At 50.4% G+C, this 18,723-nt stretch overlaps 1 protein-coding gene across 2 annotated transcripts; it reads right to left on the bottom strand.

The window, feature by feature from the left end:
* Nucleotides 1–353: 353 nt before the first annotated feature.
* Hmgcl (3-hydroxy-3-methylglutaryl-CoA lyase) lies at nt 354–14,860 on the bottom strand. 2 transcript variants are annotated; one of them, XM_028759869.1, is made up of 9 exons: nt 14,801–14,860; nt 11,277–11,360; nt 9,200–9,307; nt 8,162–8,257; nt 7,355–7,503; nt 4,310–4,373; nt 2,929–3,117; nt 2,179–2,304; nt 354–942 (listed from the first exon to the last, which is right to left on the bottom strand). In XM_028759869.1, exons 1-9 carry the CDS (start codon nt 14,858–14,860, stop codon nt 841–843), a joined length of 978 nt encoding a protein of 325 aa, XP_028615702.1. In that variant the 3' UTR covers nt 354–840. The 2 variants fall into 2 exon arrangements, with proteins under 2 accessions (XP_028615702.1, XP_028615703.1); XM_028759870.1 differs by lacking the exon at nt 14,801–14,860 and adding an exon at nt 11,955–12,037 and having other exon boundaries at nt 835–942.
* Nucleotides 14,861–18,723: the final 3,863 nt, after the last annotated feature.

Below are 18,723 nucleotides of genomic sequence, written 5' to 3'. Positions count from 1 at the left end.
AGCTGACCATTGTCCAAGTTTATTATCTTCAGTACTCTGGAAGGAGAGGGGGATGGATTCCTGGGGCTCACTAGCCGGCTAGCCCAGCCTTCTTAGCTGGTTCCAGACCAATAAGAGATGGTGAGAGATCCAGCTTACTACTCTGGGGACAGAGGCACAGTCCTAGAAGTAACCCCTTTGGTGTCCTGGCCAGCCACCAATACTGGTCTCAGGAACAGCCCCACAGCAATGATTTCCAGTCACTGGCCTGGGGGCTTAGGTGTGGAGATGAAAGAAATCCAGAGATGAACCAGTCAAAGCCTTCACTCTTCCCTCAGAATGATTTTACTCCTTCACTCATAAACAAACACATGTTTGCATGGTTGGATATTAGAAAATTAAACCTTTAATTATATAAGCTGTTTTTTTAAAAAAAAAAATCATGGACAGAGTGGAGATTTCCCAGAGATGCTGGAGTCGGCAGACGGCCACCACAGCAGATCAACCCCCACCACTTCAGCAAATGCTCTGTGGCTGAAGGGGAAACTGTGCTGTCCTCAGAGGTAGAACACAGGACCTGTGGTCGTGGCACGGTGGTCATCAGCACTGTTGGCTAGCAGACTCACCCAGTGACATCCCAAGCAAGTGCTTAGGCACACAGCTCTGGGGAGTGGCTCTGGGCCTGGCAGCTTCAGACCTTTCCATCAAGGAGAGGGCCCTCTGTGACGCTGGCTCATTTGCTCTTATTCCATTCTCCCCCTCTGTGACACTGGCTCATTTGCTCTTGTTCCATTCTCCCCATCCAGGAATCACTGTGCACACCCAACTCCCATAGTCCCGGTCTGCAGGTCAACAAGGGGCTCAGAGTTTGCAGGTGGCCTGTGCCACTTTGGAACTGGTTTTTCTGTTCAGGGCTTGACAGATGAAGTCCCCGGCTTCGAGGAGCTTCTGGAGGTTCACACCCTTGAAGAAGTAAGTTAGATGATAAAGTCAGCATAAGCCCTCAACACCCAGGCAAACAGACTAGCCAGCTGTGACATGGAAAGGGGAAGGTGACAGCAAACAGGCCCTTCCTGCAACAGTGGCGTGGTGAACACTGTCTGAGGTTGTCTCCGGCAGGCACTAGCAGGCAGTTTGTGGGAGGGTTGGTGTCCCATCTCCATGTTCAGGGCCTAGCACAGGGCCTGCCCACAGGAACTGTGATTTCTTTTGGTTGCTTTTGTGTCTCTTTCCCTGTGTTGAGACTGTCCCCAGACCATTGCTAATGCTAGACAAGGGCTATCCTACTAGACCACTCCATCACCCAACCCCACTGTCTGTAACGGGAACTCCTGTCTGCTGGCTGGCCAGTCCTGAGGGCCAAGCACACTACTTAGTTTCCTCTGATGCTTCCGATTAATTAGTCCAGGATCTCGTCACTGACCTATGCTTCTGGCCATGGATTTTCTTAACCCTGTAACAATGGAGAACACCACTCACTGTGTTATTTGGGTTTAGAGAGATGAAATACTTTGAGGTCGAGCAGCCTGTGAGGAAGAGATCTGGGTTTCCAACCATCGGATCTCAAAGCAGAGACGCAGTGTGACCTCTGCCACCACCGAGGTCCTAAAGACTGGTGCAGCCCTATGCGGCTAATTTCACAGAGTGCCCTCGTTCCATAGAGAAAACGGTCTTGGGGAGGTGACTCATTGCAGGTCACAAAGCTGGCCCCTCTTAGGGCTCCTTCCATAGACACTTTCTGGGGGCCTCCTGGAACTGAAGTGTGGATGTTACTCTGCGACCTTGATCTCCTGTGCTCATGATCATATTCGACCAGACCAGAGTCTCTTCTGTCATGCCGCTTCCTCTGCCAGAGACCTCTGTCCTCATTCCCTTTTTGGTTGGCTCCTTCTCACCCTTGGGGTCTTCGTCTACTCTTTCTAGGTCACCAACTGAGCCTCTCCTCCTGCTCAGGCCCTCGTCTACTGGTTAGTAATACACAAACTCCAGGCTTCTCTGTCAGGACCTCAAGCCCCATGAGGGCTCACACTCCAGATCGGCCACTTTCAACTCTCCTAGGTAACTCTCAGAAATAGAAAGCTTCCTCAGTCCCCGCTGAAGTCCCACCAACCCCAAGCATGCCTGTCCCCTCTGGCCTCCGGCTCCAGGCAAGCCCTGGTTAGTTCAGGGGTGTCACCACCAGGGGGCAGGCTGGCTTACCGTGTGAATCCCTAAGCCAGTCAGCATGTAGACCAGGTCCTCAGTAGCCAAGTTCCCTGATGCCCCTTTTGCATAGGGACAGCCTCCAAGTCCCGCCACAGAGGAGTCCACAACGCTCACTCCCATCTGGAAACATGAAGACAGTGAACCGTGGCTGTTGCGGTGCCTGGAGTCTATGGGGCTGCTCCTCATGAACCTCCTGCCCCAATGTCACGAGGAATCCACTGAGGGACAGACAGAGCTTCTCTCCCTGGGACAGCGAGTCTCCCCTGTCACACTCTCTCTGCAAGAGGACCTCCCCTATCCCTTTATAGTTGGCTTCTGGCTCCATTTTACCCTTTGGGGCTCTCCTCAAGAGAGGCCCCTCTGGGCCACCAGTCTAACCCCTCAGTCCCAGAGTAGTAGATACTAGGTACAGCTCTTTTTGAGATGTTTTGTTTTGAATAGCGCCAAAGAAATGGGAGGTTGAAGAATTCCCAAAAGGATTTGTAATGGGCCAGCAAGACAGCTCAGAGTGTAAAGGGGCTTGCCACCAAACCCAACAACCTTGATCCCCAAGCCTCACATGGTGGAAGAAAAGAACCAACTCTAAGTCTCAGTTACCTTCTGTGGGAAGCGATTTCCTTAATCTATGTGTGCTGCCATCTGTGGCCTCATAGACATCGCCTCAATACTTTATTAATAAATACAATGAACCTGCCCTGCCCTACCCCATGCCCTCTGGGAGAATGGGCACATGGCTTTCATTACCTGCAGGGCCACCAAGGTGTTGGCCAGAGCCTGACCATAGGTATCATGGCAGTGGACAGCCAATGCGGCCACAGGCACCTCATGCATGACGGCAGTCAGCATGTCCTTCATGAGTCCTGGGGTGCCTACGCCGATGGTGTCCCCCAGCGAGATCTCATAGCAGCCTACTGAGTACAACTTTTTGGCGACCTGGAGAAGTGAACAGATACTTAGAGGACCCCAGAGCCACCAGCATGTGGCACTGGAGCTCAGAAGCAGGGACTCTGCCCAGGCAGTTCACCTCCCCATTAGAGGTACTGTGTTCCTACTGGGCTATAGCTCCCAACAGTTTCAGTGGAAAGGACCAGCATTCCCCAGCGGCTGGGAAACTGCGCCCCAGAACCAGCCAGCCACTCCAGAAGCCCCTTCCCCATGCCTATCCCATTTCTTTCCTCCACTGTGCTGACTGGAATCAGGAGAAGCCCTTCCTCTGGAGGAGGATCTGTGGACTGTGGGTCTAAGATACTACTTGGATACTTACAGAAGCACAGGAACTATGCTCATTTGCAATTGGAATTCATTGGAAGCTCATTTGCAATTGGCTGACTCACTGCAAAGCCTAAACTGTCAACTGATCCCTCATCCCCATGCCTGGCCTGAACTGGAGTGACGGTCATTCTGATAAATGACATGGTGATGTCCCACCCTCCACCCCTGTCCATGTGCCTATCAGGTGACAGTAATGGCAGACCCCTGGGACCAGGTTCAAGTCCACTCTTTGCTGCTCACTGGCTACTGCTTTGGGGGCTATAACTTCTGTGAGCTTCAATTTCTGCTTCTAGAAGCTGGTGATGGGCTATCGGGCAGCGGCCATGGGGGTGGGGTGCACAGATCAGGGCACAGCAGCCAGGGGCCATTCCTCTGACTGGATGCCACATGGAAGAAAGAAAAAAGGGGCCTATGGGACACAATGGGTGAGGCCCAATCTGCCATCTGTCCCCAGGGTGGCAAGTGACTGGCTTCCTCAACCGTAAATGGAAGAACAGCATCAAATTGGCAGTGGGGGATTTCTGGATGAAATGGCTCAAGTTCCTGGGTTACTCACACTCAGTTCCTATGGTTACTAGTCAAGAGGATGTGTGCGCTCTCTTACCTACTCCAGGGAAACTGGGGGTTCCTGGGGAATACCCCACTGGAGATCATACCTTAGCTGATGAGCCCGGATGCTGGACTGGGGCTTTCAGGTGGGGCAGAGACCTGTCAAGGAGGTGACTGTGGGGCAGGTGGGCTGTGCTCCCCGTGTATGAGTGAGTGTGTTCTGGGAAAGGGAGGTGAGCTGCACATGGGCGTGCAGGTTGGCAAGGAAGTCAACTCTCACAAGACCTGGCCCCACTGCACACACCTCAGCAACTTTAGCTGGGGACACCTTCCCCTCGTAGGGGCATCCGAGGGCACAGGAGACGTACCTGTGGAAAAGGGGGAGGAACGGCATCAGTGCCCCAGCTCTCCTGCCAATAGATCGACTGGTGACCTTCTGACACACATCCCTGGTGAGCCCACAGTAAACATGAAGCTAAGATGAAGGCCCAGTGCTGGGTGAAAGGTCAGCTCTGAGTGGAGAAAAGGCCTTTTGCCCTACTTCTGGGCAGAAGCAGAGAGAACCTGCAGGGAAGGCGGGGCTCAGAGGCCACAGTTCTGGAAGCAGGGTTACAGGTGGCTGAGAATTCACAGGAGGTACAAGGAAGTAGGGTAGAGCTGAGAGTCTGGAGGGGTAGCCACGTGTGCTGGGGTAGGTGGGTGGGCCAGTATTCAGGTCAGTGATGCCAACGTGAACACACAGGTTAGTAAAAGAGTGGCGAGAATGGATAGGCTCGAGGACCTGATACCTCTCCCACTCATTTACTCAGCTGATATTTACTGAGGTGAACAGGATGTGCCAGGGACTGGGCACGGAGCGAGGAGAGGACCTAAGAATGCGCCCTAGCCTCCAGAAGCTCCTTCAAGTCAGGAAGATGGTAAATATGACCACAGTCACATTAGGAGGGGAGATAATTCCAGAAAGAGATGAGCTGTGAAGGCAGCAGGAAGAGGAGGCAGAGGCAGCCAGTGTGGCAAGGGTTAGTGAGGCAGACCTCCCTGAGGGCACGCTGGAGTTCAGAGGGGAAGATCTTCTGAAGGCGTGCTTTAGTCAGGGCCAGGGTCTGGCATGCTCAGGACAGAGCAAAAAACAGACTATTTAAGGCATGGGGACAGTTAGGGGCAAGGAAGTATGACATGAGACAAGAGCGGCACCCAGGCTGACTGTGAGAGTCTTGCGGGCTAATGCTGAGGACTCTGGGAGTCTCTGGTGTCTGCTGTCACCACCTGCTGGCACTGGGGCATCTTTAGTTACACTGAGGGTGGTAGCTCAAGCCTGTAATCCTAGCACTTAGGAGGTGGAGGCAGGAGGATTGCCAGCCTCCGTTACAAAATGAGATCATAGTCAACATGGACCTAAAGAATGAAAAGGCACTCAGGCAGTGGTACCCAGACACACACCTTTGATCCTCGCCCTCGGGAGGCAGAGGCAGGCGAAGCTCTGAGCTTCAGGCAAGCCTGGTCTACAGAGTGAGTTCTAGGACAGCCAGGGCTACACAGAGAAACCCTGTCTCAAAAACTAACCAAACAAACAAACAACAAAACACCCAAACAAAAACTCTAAACAGAACAACAGCAAACAAATAAACAAAAAAACCCCAAACCAAACCCTTCATGGTGAAGCAAAATATATATATTAAAAAATGGAGGGCTGGAGAGATGGCTCAGCGGTTAAGAGCACTGACTGCTCTTCCAGAGGTCCTGAATTCAATTCCCAGCAACCACATGGTGGCTCACAACCATCTGTAATGGGATCAGATGCCCTCTTCTGGTGTGTCTGAAGAGAGCAACAGTGTACTCATATACATAAAATAAATGAATAGTATTTTTAAAAAATGGAGCCTGGTGTGGTGGCACACACCTTTAGGGGCAACACCTGGGAGGCAAATGCAGAGGCAGGTGGATCTCTGTGAGTTCCAGGCCAGCCAGAGTTGCAGAGACCCTGTCTCAATAAATAGATAAATAAAGCTTAAAAAATAAAATAAATGAAATTAAAAAAAAAAAGCAGGGCGGTGGTGGTGCACGCCTTTAATCCCAGCACTTGGGAGGCAGAGGCAGGTGGATTTCTGAGTTCAAGGGCAGCCTGGTCTACAGAGTGAGTTCCAGGACAGCCAGGGCTATACAGAGAAACCCTGTCTCAAAAAAAAAAAAAAAAAACAGAGAGAGAGAGAGAGAGAGAGAGATGCAGCAAATGTTGGCTGGATCAACGTTTCCCCAATCTCCGTGTGCTTTCCACCTGAATTTTCCCATTTACTCTCCAAACATTGCTAAGCAAGAAAAGGCGTGCAGGGCGCACACCTCAGATCCCAGCAGTCGGGAGGTGGAGGCAGGCAGATCTCTGAGTTCCAGGATAGCCAGGGATACATAGCTACATAGTGATACTTTGTCTGGAGAGAGGGTGTGGGAGCATTTACCAAGACAGAGCACAGAGTTGGGGTCACAGGATAGGAGAACCAGCTTCCCCGTTCTCCACCTGCTCCTCAGGTCTCTCTGTGTCGTCCTGTGATGAGAGCGAGCACCACACCCAAGGACTGTGGGAAGTGGCTCTTCTGGAGGACAGAACACAGCCAGCGAGTTGGGGGGGGGAGCTCAGAAGCTAGACAGCTAAATGTTTCAGGGCATCAGTTTTGGTCCCTAAAGAAGGGTGCTGTCTCCTGCTGAGTGACAAAGAAAACCAAGAGGGGCTGGTGTCCAAGGAGGACCCTGCAGGAGCCGAGAAGAACAGAGGAGAGGCATTGTGCCTGTGGAGGGTGAGTACAAAGACCCTGAGGCAAAAGGCATAGGGAGAGAATCCTGCAGAGGGTAGGGTGTCACATACAAGGTCCTGAAAATCACAGTAAAAGCGGTCACTCAGCGCGGAGACAGCTCAGTGGTAGTGGACTCACACGTACAAAGCTTCAGCGGCGCTGGGTTCCATGCCCAGCACTGAATTCTGTTGTTTGTCTCTGTCTGTGTTTGTTTGTTTCGAGACATGTTTAAAGCCATGAGCTACCAGTTCCCTTGCTGCCAGGCCTGGCTTCCCAGCACTGTAAGAATCAAATGGCAGAGCTGGCCATGCTGGCATACGTCATTCCATCACTTAAGGCAGAGTCACCTGGATGTCTGTAAATTCCAGGCTAGCCTGACCTACACTTGGTGAGTCAACAATTTGTGTCTGAGAGAAACCCTGGCTAAACTGACCACACTCACTTGGAGAGAGGTTCCTGGGAGCAGAGCTTGGGGTTCCCAGAAGGAGCCTGAGAGGGAGAATCGTCTCCACTCTACAAAGGCCAAAGGCGCTGAGAAAGGAGCCCCAGGAGGCCTGACTCACCCTCTCACAGGGATGCTGGCAGCCCGCGCGGCCTGCATGACTCCATCAAAGCGCTGGAAACTCTCCTCTATAGAGCAGTTCACATTCTTCCGGGTGAAGAGCTCGGACGCTGCCCCAAAGACGCTCACTTCCTTGGCACCTGCAGCTACCTGCCAACATCCAGTGAAGACCGTCAGCGCTTTGCTCCTGGAGAAACTGGTCCAGTGGAAAAATCCTCTTTCGTGGCAAGTTTTATGGAAGGGTGACATGAACAGGAGGGATGGCTCAACAGTTAGGAGCACTCACTGCTCTGACACAGGATCTGGGTTTGATCCCCAGTGTCCCACATGGCTGCCAACTACCGTCTGCAATTCCAGTTCCAAGGAGCTTATGCCCCCTTGTGGTCTCTGCAGACACTGCATGCACATGGTGCAAAACACTATAGTATACATAAAGTAAAACCTAAAAAAAAAAAAAAAAAAAAAAAAAGGAGGAGAAGGGAAAAAAAGTGGGTGATCCTGGGCCTTAGTGGCTTTAGCAGGCCGGTGTCTCTTAGCTCTGCCTGAGAATTAATTATGGAAGCATCAACTCAGTGGTAAGTGCTGTTATCATTCCTGGTTCATAGACAGAACTGACTGGGGTTAAGCAATTTATCAAGACAACAGAGCAGTGAGTGACAGGGCTGGACTCCGCCCCTCTCACCCCCCAGCCCCAGTCCGATGCTACTCATCCCCACTGGAGACAAGCTGTTCAGAGGGACATCCCAGGACAAGGCAGGGATTGATAACCATCAGTCTCTCTCAGGGGCCTCACAAGTCAACCTCTTACCGCTTCTTCAAAGCCTTTCATGTTTGGAGTCAGGACTGGGTAGTTGATGCCAGGAAACTTCTGAATGCCCTTCAAGACCTCAGAGTGGTCGGCCATCTGGGAGGCAAAGAAGCCCAGACCTCAGTGGTAGAGAAAACGTTCTTACTACTGAATCTTCTGTTTCCAATACTTTTCTTATCTGTCTGACCAGGGAGGGGTCAGGAGACACCCTGGACAGCATGATCTTGGCAGCTCCTATGCCAATACTGGCAGCTCTGAGGTACCTGCAGTCACAAGCCACTTACAAAGGACCTTCTCTGGTGGCGTCCTGGGCACCACTCCCTCTGCATTGACTGGTGCTATCATGGGATTGTTTGTCCACCACTATGAAGCAGCAATTCTGTAATGGTTTGTATATACTCAGCCCAGGGAGTGGCACAATTATAAGGTGTGGCCCTGTTGGAGTAGGTGTGTCATTGTGGGTCTGGCTTAAGACACCCTCATCCTAGCTGCCTGGAAGCCAGTATTCTGTTAGCAGCCTTGAGATGAAGATGTAGAACTCTCAGCTCCTCCTGCACCATGCCTGTCTGGATGCTGCCATGCTCCCACCTTGATGATAATGGACTGAACCTCTGAATCTGTAAGCCAGCTCCAATTGAATGTTGTCCTTAGAAGAGCTGTCTTGGTCATGGTGTTTGTTCACAGCAGTAAAATCCTAACTAAGACAAATTCTTGCTCTCCTGTTTACAAACACAGATGCTACTGATCACAGGGATCCTATATCTTTAGAGCTAGGAGAGACCTAAGAGGCCGCCTCTAACTGAAAAGGGCAAAGGCCTTCCTCAGCAATGGCTCCAGTAAGCCAGGGAAGAGCCCAGACTGAATCAGAGCCTCTGGCTCCCAGGTCAAGTTCTTCCCATGCTACATTGTGCTGAGATTCACCTGAGACCCCCTCAAGGCTCAAACCTACACTTCCCGGACGTCCAGCGGCTACAAGAGGAAACGGGAGACTTCCCTCCCTCCCACCTGGGACAGGCTTCTTCTGGAGGCTGGGCTCACCTGGGGTACCCACTTGGGAGAGACAAAGCTGGTGGCCTCGATAACAGGGAGCCCCGCTTCGGAGAGCATGTCTATCAGCTTGATCTTCACTGAGGTAGGTACGATACTCTGTAGTGGATAGAAACCCAGAGAACAAAGTCAATGATCTCAGTAAGGAAAGCTGGCCACGGTCGCCAGTCAGCGCCTCAGCCCAAGCTCTGGCTACAACAGCCCCTCAACTGACTTCAGACACTGACGTGAGCTCACACAGGATCTCCAGGTTCTACCACCCATGTCTCCTGGCATAGATGGCTGCTTACCTGAGGTGCTCGTATTTACGTGGAAATACCCTTGTCTTCCTATGCGGACTCTTCTGTAGTTCAGTGTGTTAGTCTATGACCCCATCATAAACAGAGCAATGTGCCTTGGCTGGAGTGGGTGGAGATGAATCGCCATGGCTCTCTGTGTGCCGTGGGATGGACCCCCAAATGTCACCCTCCCCTTTTATCCTCATAGCTTCTTTTCATTCCTTCCCCACATCTGGTCACTCACCAGAGCCTTTGGGTTCCTTTCTAATCTCCCTGAAGGTTCCAGGTATACTAGGGCATGTTTTCCCTCTGTCAACTCATCCTACACTGGAAACTTCCTGAATTGCAGGCTCCACTGCCTTACCTTCCTGCCCTAAAGCCTTCCATGAGGGGCTGGAGCAGCAGGACTGGCTCGGCAGTAAAGAGCCCTTGCTGTTTTTCCAGAGAATCCTTTCTCAGTTCCCAGTACTCACGCTGGGCAACTCATAAAGGCCCAGTAACTCCAACAGCTCCAGGGGGTCTGATGCCCCCTACTGGCCTCTGTGGGCACTGCATGCATGTGGCGGCTATACACAGGTACACACACAGAGACACAAAAATAAAAATAAACCTTAAGGTGGTGGCACATGCCTTTAATTCCAGCACCCAGAAGGCAGAGGCAAGTGAATCTCTGTGAATTTGAGGCCAGCCTGGTCTACAGAGCAAGTTCCAGAACAGCCAGAGCTATACAGAGAAACCCTGTCTCAAAACAACAAAAATACGAATTAATAATGATAATAATAATAACGTTTTTCATGGTTCCTTGGTGCCAGCCAGTTGGATTGTGTTATGAGTCTTACTGATTCCAGGCCTTCTTCATGAGGCCTTCCCGTCATGCTCCCTGGGACTGGAGTTATAGACAGCTGTTAAGTCACCATATAGGTACTGGGAATTGAACTCCGGTCCTCTGAGCAGGAAGTGCTCTTAACCATTGAGATGTCTCCAGCCCCATCACTAGCCACACTCAAGTGCTCAAAAGTCACATATATTGCTACCATATTAATGCTATGTGAGCCACATCAAAGTTATCCTTGGCCACATGAGTCCTGTGCCCACAGGTTTAGAACATTTAAAAAAAAAAAAAAAGATTTATTTATTTTATGAGTACACAGTTGCTCTCTTCAGACACACCAGAAGAGGGCATCGGATCCCATTACAGATGGTTGTGAGGCACCATGTGGTTGCTGGGACTTGAACTCAGGACCTCTAGAAGAGTAGTCAGTGTACTTAACCCACTAAGCCATCTCTCCACCCCTCCTAGAACACTTTTTTTTTTCTTTTAAGATTTATTTATTTATTTTATGTATTCACCATTGCTCTCTTCAGAAACACCAGAAGAGGGCATCAGATCCCATTAAAGATGGTTGTGAGCCACCATGTGGTTGCTGGGACTTGAACTCAGGACCTCTGGAAGAGCAGTCAGTGCTCTTAACCGCTGAGCCATCTCTCCAGCCCCCTCGAACACTTTTTTAAAAGAAAGTTGTATATTCCTTTCTAACTAAATACTTCCACATATACATAGGCCTTTTATGTTTCTTCTACATAGGAGTAAAATTGAATATATATTCTGCTTTACAGTCTTGAGCCACTTAATATACTATTATAATATTATATTATTACAGTGTTATATAATATTAGCATTTTTATAATATTCCAGGTTATCAAGGTCCATAATGTATCTGACCCAACTTCCCTGAAATGCTAAAAACAGAGGCACAGATCATCCTTTCTGGGCAGACTTCCCTCTTTACCTTTTCGTTCTGCAGACCATCTCGGGGACCAACTTCCACGATCTTCACCCGCTTTGGCAACATGCCCATGGAGGAGGTGCTCACCTTGGGTTTAAATGAGGAAACCCAAGTGTCAGGAGGTAGCACAGGACTACAGAGAGAGCAGGGGTCTTCCTTCGCTACCACAGGCAGCCATATTCCTCCCTGTTTAAATCTAGGGAGTTAACACATCTAGGCTCTGTCAAGATTAAGATAAAAAAGCAAACTGCTTTGAGCAGGAATAAGGAAGGAAGCTGTGCTCCCAGACAGGTCCTCCTCTGGTTCAGACCCACCTCCCCGACCCCCATTTGGTTCCATTTGTACATCTGTCATTCAGCAGTTCCCAAACTCCACACCACCCACTCACTAACGTGGCCCCATCCTCCCAATCTCTGCAAAAGGGAGCACATACACACTGCTGCTCGACCGGAATCTGCCTCACCCCTTCCTTCCCCTAGTCATCCTGCCTTAGAGGCTCTGCAGAGTTTAGCTCTGGCTGACCTCATTACTCACCCCTACTGTTCCACCCCCTTCCACCCTCTGCTCACGCTTGCAGGGCTGCCCTCTGCCTGGAATGCTCAACTTTTCTTAGATGCCCTCAATCATTCAGTTAGTCAGAGAGCCTTCCTCCTGCCAGCCTCAAAAGAGCTATTAACCCACCATCTTAGGTATTTTGTATTTCCAGGACTACAAACTATTTTCTTCAATATAAGCTCGGAGACAGAAAGTTCTCTCCACCCCATCTCATTCCAACTGGCACTGTGTCTGGCAACACACTCAGTAACTTTACAGGAACAACAAATAATGAGCAAAGGGCACAGCTGTCCAGAGGAGGGCAGTCACTGAGACCCAGGAGAAGTGAGCCTCAGATTCAGCACCCGCGACAGGGGATGCAGAGAGACTTTGCCATGTTAAGGCTTTTTGTAAAGCCGGCTCACAGGAGGGATAGTGGTTCTGAGAGGACACCCCCAGCAGCTGAAGAAAGTATTCCCTCCCCTCCAAATTTTAAAGCCTTTAGTCTACTGTTGAGTCTCTCTCAAATCTTCCCCTACTACCTAAGGAAACTTGCTTACTTATTTATTTATGTGTATGGGTATTCTGCCTGCATGTTATGACACATGTGTGCAGTACCCTCATATGTCAGAAGAGAACAGCATATCCCATAAGACTGGAGGTATTGATGGTTGTGAGCCACCAGGTAGGTTGTAGGAGTCAAGACCAGGTCCTCTGAAAGAGCAGCAATTGCTTTAAACCAGTGAGCCATCTCTCCAGCCCTCCCCCCACCCCCAAGTAAACATACTGCAGTGTGACAAAGAGAAAGACATACAGGATACCAAGTTCTCCGAGCCCACGAAGGCCTTGAGGCAATCAGCTGGAGCTTTGTCAACACCTGAAGTGGCTTTGGTTTTAGCTAGAACATTTTCTGACAAACGAAGGGGACCAGCCCCTGAGTTACAAAAAGTCAGCAGGGGGCCGGAGAGGTGGCTCAGCAGTCAAGGGCACTGGCTGCTGCTCTTCCAGAGGACCTGGGTTCAGTTCCCAGCACCCACATGGCAGCTCATTGTCTGTAGCTCGAGGATTCAAAGCCCTCACACAGACATACATGCAGGCACACACGAATGCACAAAGTAAAAAATTAATAAAGAGACTAATAGTAACAATAATACACCCCAAGACATCTTCGCGCTGAAAGGTTCTTATGATGGAGTCTCCCTCCAATAGACTGTCAGACTACAAAGATCTAAAACTCCTAGCGGGGTGTGAGTGTCACAGATCAGGGACTGGTTCTATGCACTACTCTTCTTCCCAAGGCCCTGGGACACAGCAGAGGCTCAGTAACTAAATCCTGCTTCCAACTTCCTGTTTTGGAACAGGTTGAACTTAGCTCCACTTCATTCTGCACAACAGCTCTTCATATAACTCGGGCCAGGTGTGGCGGCGCCCGCCCCTCGGCCCAACACGCCCCTCGGCCCAGCGCTTGGGAGTTGGAAGCAGGAGGATCAGAAGCTAATGGCCGCTTTCAGCTACACAGCAAATCTGAGGCCAGCCTGAGATATGTGAGAGATTGTGCTTTAAAAAAAAACCCCAGCCAGGGAGTGGTGGCATACGCCTTTAATCCCAGCACTTGGGAGGCAGAGGCAGGTGGATTTCTGAGTTCGGGCCAGCCTGGTCTACAGAGTGAGTTCCAGGACAGCCAGGGCTACACAGAGAAACCCTGTCTCGAAAAACCAACCCCCCCCAAAAAAAACAAAACAAAACAACAACAAAAACCCAAAATAAATAAATAAATATTATTATTCACCATGTTGCTTAATATTCCTCTCGCCCCCGCTCCCGTCCAGAGGGTTTCTCTGTGTAGCCCTGGCTGGCCTCGAACTCAGAGATCCTGCCTCTGCTTCCTAAGGGCTGGGATGGAGGGCATTGCACCACCACTAGCAGGTACACACCAATTTTTTTTTTGTTTGTTTTGTTTTTCGAGACAGGGTTTCTCTGTGTAGCCCTGGATGTCCTGGAACTCACTCTGTAGACCAGGCTGTCCTGGAACTCAGAAATCCGCCTGCCTCTGCCTCCCAAGTGCTGGGATTAAAGGCGTGTGCCACCACCATCAGGCATGCACACCAAGATTTTTGAAATGTTAAATTTCCTTAACTTCTTAGAGTTTGCATTTTCATTTGATCCCTGAGCAATTGGTAGAAGTGGGTAGACTAAAGATACAGAAGTGGCTCTCTGTGACACCCACGAGTTGCAGAGAAAGTAGTCTTTTCAAGTACGGATACAATGCCTAAACTCCCCAACATAAAATCATAATAGCGCCATCACTGAGCTGAAGGTGTAGCAGTGACTCTGGAGCTGACCGCCCCTAAGTCCAACTCTTACAAAGCACCACCAATGACTGACTGGTCTCTCACCAAATCACCCTGCGACAAGACTATCCGTTTTATGTATAAGCAAGCTGAGTAAACACCTCTGTCACTCAGCCCGGAAAGTGGCAGGATCATCCGCACACCAGTTTGCGGTTTAACCAGCACAACTCTTTGGCCCCTTCCCTCAAATAACGTGGGAGAGGACAGAACGCCGGAACCAAACAGTTCTGAGAGAAAGAATTGAATCCCTGCCCGGCCCATGCGATCCAAGTTCTCCCCTGGCGTCCATAAAAGCAACAGGAGCTGAGGAAGGCGGCCGACAGGGATGCTTGTGCTTTCCTCATAGCGAACATTGTTTTCCATTAAAGAAGGGCTGGTGAGATCCGAAGCTCAATTAGGGGAAGGAGTCAGGGTCACCGTAAGGGAGATAGGACGCCCAGGATGGTGTCCCAGGTCTCCACCGTGACACGTTCCCCCCACCCCGGACCCCCGCCTCAGTTTCCCTATTTCTTGCAAGGGATCTGACCCAGACCAGCTGGGTCCGGAACTCTCAAACCCTCCTAAGCAACAGCCGCTTCGCCCGCCACTGCAGCTGACGAGGCCCGCCCGATCCCACGACTGTCACCCGTCTGGGGCACTTACAGCTCGGAGAGATGCCAAGCCCACCAGCCTCCGCGGGAAAGCCTTCCTCACTGTCGCCATCTTCGCCCAGTCTCCGGTGACCGCCCCGCTGCGTACCACGTGACCGCGGAGACCGCTGTGGGCGTGGCCCGAGCCTGGGGCGGAGCTTCGCTCGTGACAGTGAGGCTCCCAGTTTGGTTCCACCCCCAAAGCCTGTCTGTTTTTCCTTTCCTACTCCACTCCAGATAGCTCTACCATCAGATCATGCCCACACCATGATTTTCTGAACACGTGTCCCATGACGAGCCATGACATTTGACAGCCCGTGTGCAGATCCCGAGATCTTCATCTCTCCTGCTTCCCCCACGTCTTCAATCACACCCGGTTCCCAGTCCAGGTCCATTTGTCTTCTGTAAGGCATAGTGTTTCCAGGCCGTGATGCCGGGGCTGAAGATGACTGCGAGGCTGGTGGACCAAGCTGAAGGCTCCTTTACTCTTGAGGGAACAAGGAAGGCAAGAAGGCCTAGGTTAGCGAAGGGCTGCTATAACCATGAGCTTCTAGGGGCTACTTCCGGTGCTTGGAAATGACTTGTGAAACCCTGCCGCTGGCCATTGGGGGAATCGTGGCGTCTTCTTGTCTTCCCGTCCTCCACCTCGAGGTGGGAAGTAGTGTTCAAATGACTAACGTGGATGCGTCGTGCAGAATGGCGTGATCCTGCCCCAAAGGTCAAGGTCACAAAGTAGACTATAAAGGTTCAGTGTGAAAGCAGAGATTTTGTTTTGTTTTGTTTTGTTTTGTTTTTTGCGACAAGGTCTCACTGTGTAATCCTGCCTGGCCTGGAACTCTCCACGTAGACCAGGCTGACCTCACACTCTACTTCTACCTACTAATTGCTGGGGTTAAAGATATGTGCCACCATGCCCAGCAAAATTTTAAATTATTACTAATGTATTTACTTCGTGTGTATGGCTGTTTTGCCTACATGTATGTCTATGTACCATACGTGTGCCTGGTACTGGCAGAGGCCATAAGGATGAAGCAAGAAAAACATATTTGCTAAATCCCGACCTGAACTTGAGCTAACACTGAGGTCAGCTTGACCCTCAGACACATCGGGTACTTAGGTGAACTTTTGCTAACCTGCTCTGTCCTGCTTTTGTAACCGCAAGGTAGCTCTGGTTGTTCTGGAACTTACTCTGTAGACCAGGCTGACCTCAAACTCAGAGAGCCACCTGCCTCTGCCTCCTGAATGTTGGGGTTAAGAGTGTGCACTGCCACCACCCGGCTTCCTAGTCGTGTTGAAAGTTCATATCCTGTCATGCTTATTAATAGTTGTCACAGCTATGTCAATGAGAAGTACCAAATTTGTGCTTTTCCCCTTTATAAATAAACCCCCTGCTCAGTGTGTACACATGCAATATCAGCACTTAGGAGATAAATGCAGGAAGGTGAGGAGTTCAAGGCCAGCCTCAGCTATATGAGTTTGAGGACAGCCTGAGCTACGTGAGATTCTTTTGTTTAATTGGAGTTATGTTTGGTGGCATGTATCTTTAATCCCTGTACTCTGGAGGCAGAAGTAGGTGTTAGTATTCTGTCTAAACTCCACCTCTGCAGTTACCTAGCAACAGTCAGGTAGGCCTGCCCACTATAAAAGGGGCTGCTTGCCTCCTCTCTCTCTCTCTCTCTCTCTCTCTCTCTCTCTCTCTCTCACTCTCACTCTCTCTCACTCTTACTCTCTTGCCTCTAGCTTCTCTCTGTCCCCTCGCCCTTCCTCCCTTCCCTTTCCCCTCTCTCCACGTAGTCATGGCCGGCCTCCACTTCTCTCCTCTCTCTCTCCTCTGTCTCCGCCATCTTCTTCTGTTTCTCTTCCCCCATCTTTGCCCTCTTCCCTAAATAAACTCCTCCTCGTGGAACCATCTGGTCTGCTGTTAGCTGTTTTAAGCTGCGCGCAGTAGGAGGCTCTCTGTGAGTTCCAGGCCAGCCAGGGCTACAAAGAAAGACCCTGTCTCAAAAAAGGGGATGGGGTGGGGGCTCAAAAATAGTATGGGGTCAGTGAGATGGCTCAGTGGGTAAAGCACTTGGAGTGCAAGCCTGCGGCTACAATTTAACACCTGAGATCCGTCCTCACTTCCGATTCCTGGCGTGCCTGTGCCTGCAGGCACACACGTGCACACACTGGAACCTAAGGCACTCTTTTTTTTTTTTTTTTGGTTTTTCAAGACAGGGTTTCTCTGTGTAGCCCTGGCTGTCCTGGAACTCACTCTGTAGACCAGGCTGGCCTCGAACTCAGAAATCCGCCTGCCTCTGCCTCCCAAGTGCTGGGATTAAAGGCGTGCACCACCACCGCCAGGTCTCTTAGGACTGCAGGATACTGAGTTACCATAACAAAACCTAGTTACATTGGAAAGCCAAGAGACCTGGGACAGCGGCCTGCACCTGCAATCCCACAGCGTCACCCCTAGATGGAGACAGGCTCTTGTCTCCTCCCTTAAGGGTTTAGCCACTGCGGCAGGACTGGCTAGGGGACACTCCTAGGTTTACCCCAGAAAATGTAGTTTTCCTTCCCAGGATTCCCACCTTCTAAGGCAGTCCCTACTGACCTTATAAGTGACCATGAGGCTCCACTGGATTTCTAGTCTAATCCCCTGAGTCGGGCGGTGCAGTTGGCTCCCACAGTCCCTCCCTCCTCCTCTTTTTTGGCAGAACCATTTCTTTGCTGTCGGATGCCAGTCCGGGTGCCGGTCCGGGTGCCGATCCGGACACTGGTCCAGAGCCTAAGCTGCGGTGAGGCTTCCTTGTTTGTTTTTTTTTTTTTTTCCTTGGGCTCAGGTCTCCAGCCTGTGACTGCCTCCAGGCTGGTCACCTACTAGCCTTCTCTCTAGCAGGGTGCTATTGACCCCATCTCCTCTCCATCCTCCTCCTTCCTTCCAGGAAGCTGTGAGGTGTTCAGCTCACCCGCCCTGGGCTTCTTTCAAACTAATCCATTGCCCTGAGTTCGGTTTGAGTCAGTTCTTTCTCCTTACAACTCTGTTTGTGTCTGTTATATTTTTTTTAATTAATGAAACTGAGAACCCCAAAAGGGGACCCTGACTTTCCTAGTATATCATATGAGGCTCCACTGGAACTTCGAAAGAGTACTGACAACACTTCTCTACTACCTTTTATTTTTTAATTAGCAGAGAAAATGGACTTGTTCCTGCACCTCTAAACCACATCACGTGTGAAGCTGAGGCAAGAAAATCCACCAAGAGTTTGAGGCCAGCCTGGGCTACATGGTGAGTTCCACAAAGACCTAAGTGTGAGATCCTGCCTCAAAAAGGCAACTAAAAAATAGTGATTCTCTTTCTCTTCCCATCCTCCATCTTTTCTTAGGTAAAAAGACAAAACAAAAGCCAAAAAAAAAAAAAACAACCCTAACAACAACAAATCAAAATAAAAAAATGAAACCACCACTAAGTAACTCAGAAAGAAAGCTTCCAGTTGTAGCCTCTCATGAAGGGATGTCAGGGTAGGAACTCAAGACAGAGGCCATGAAGAGGCTCTGCTTATTTGTTCCCAATGGGTCGCTCAGCTTCCTTCTTTCCTCCCTCCCTCCCTTCCTTCCTTTCTCTCTTTTTGCTTTCTTTTCTCTCCCTCTTCCTTCTTTTTTGTTTTTTCAAGACATGGTTTCTCTGTGTAGCTCTGGCACTCACTGTAGACCAGGCTGGCCTCGAACTTAGAGATCTGCTCATCTCTGGCTCATGAGTGCAGAGATTAAAAGCATGCGCCACCAGTGCCTGGCACAGCTCAATTGATTTCTTATACATCCTTGTGTCTCTACTCATAATGGCTGGGTGTGCCCTCTCCACACCTCAGTCACTAATTAAGAAAATGCTCTACAGGCTTGCCTAAGGACCAGTCTAGTGGGGACATCACTCATTGAGGGGTCTCTCTTGCCAAGGCG

The sequence above is a fragment of the Grammomys surdaster genome, unplaced genomic scaffold (genome assembly GCF_004785775.1).
Source record: "Grammomys surdaster isolate TR1022 unplaced genomic scaffold, NIH_TR_1.0 126313, whole genome shotgun sequence".
NCBI classification, from domain to species: domain Eukaryota; kingdom Metazoa; phylum Chordata; class Mammalia; order Rodentia; family Muridae; genus Grammomys; species Grammomys surdaster.
This window is presented reverse-complemented; position numbering and strand designations above follow the sequence as displayed.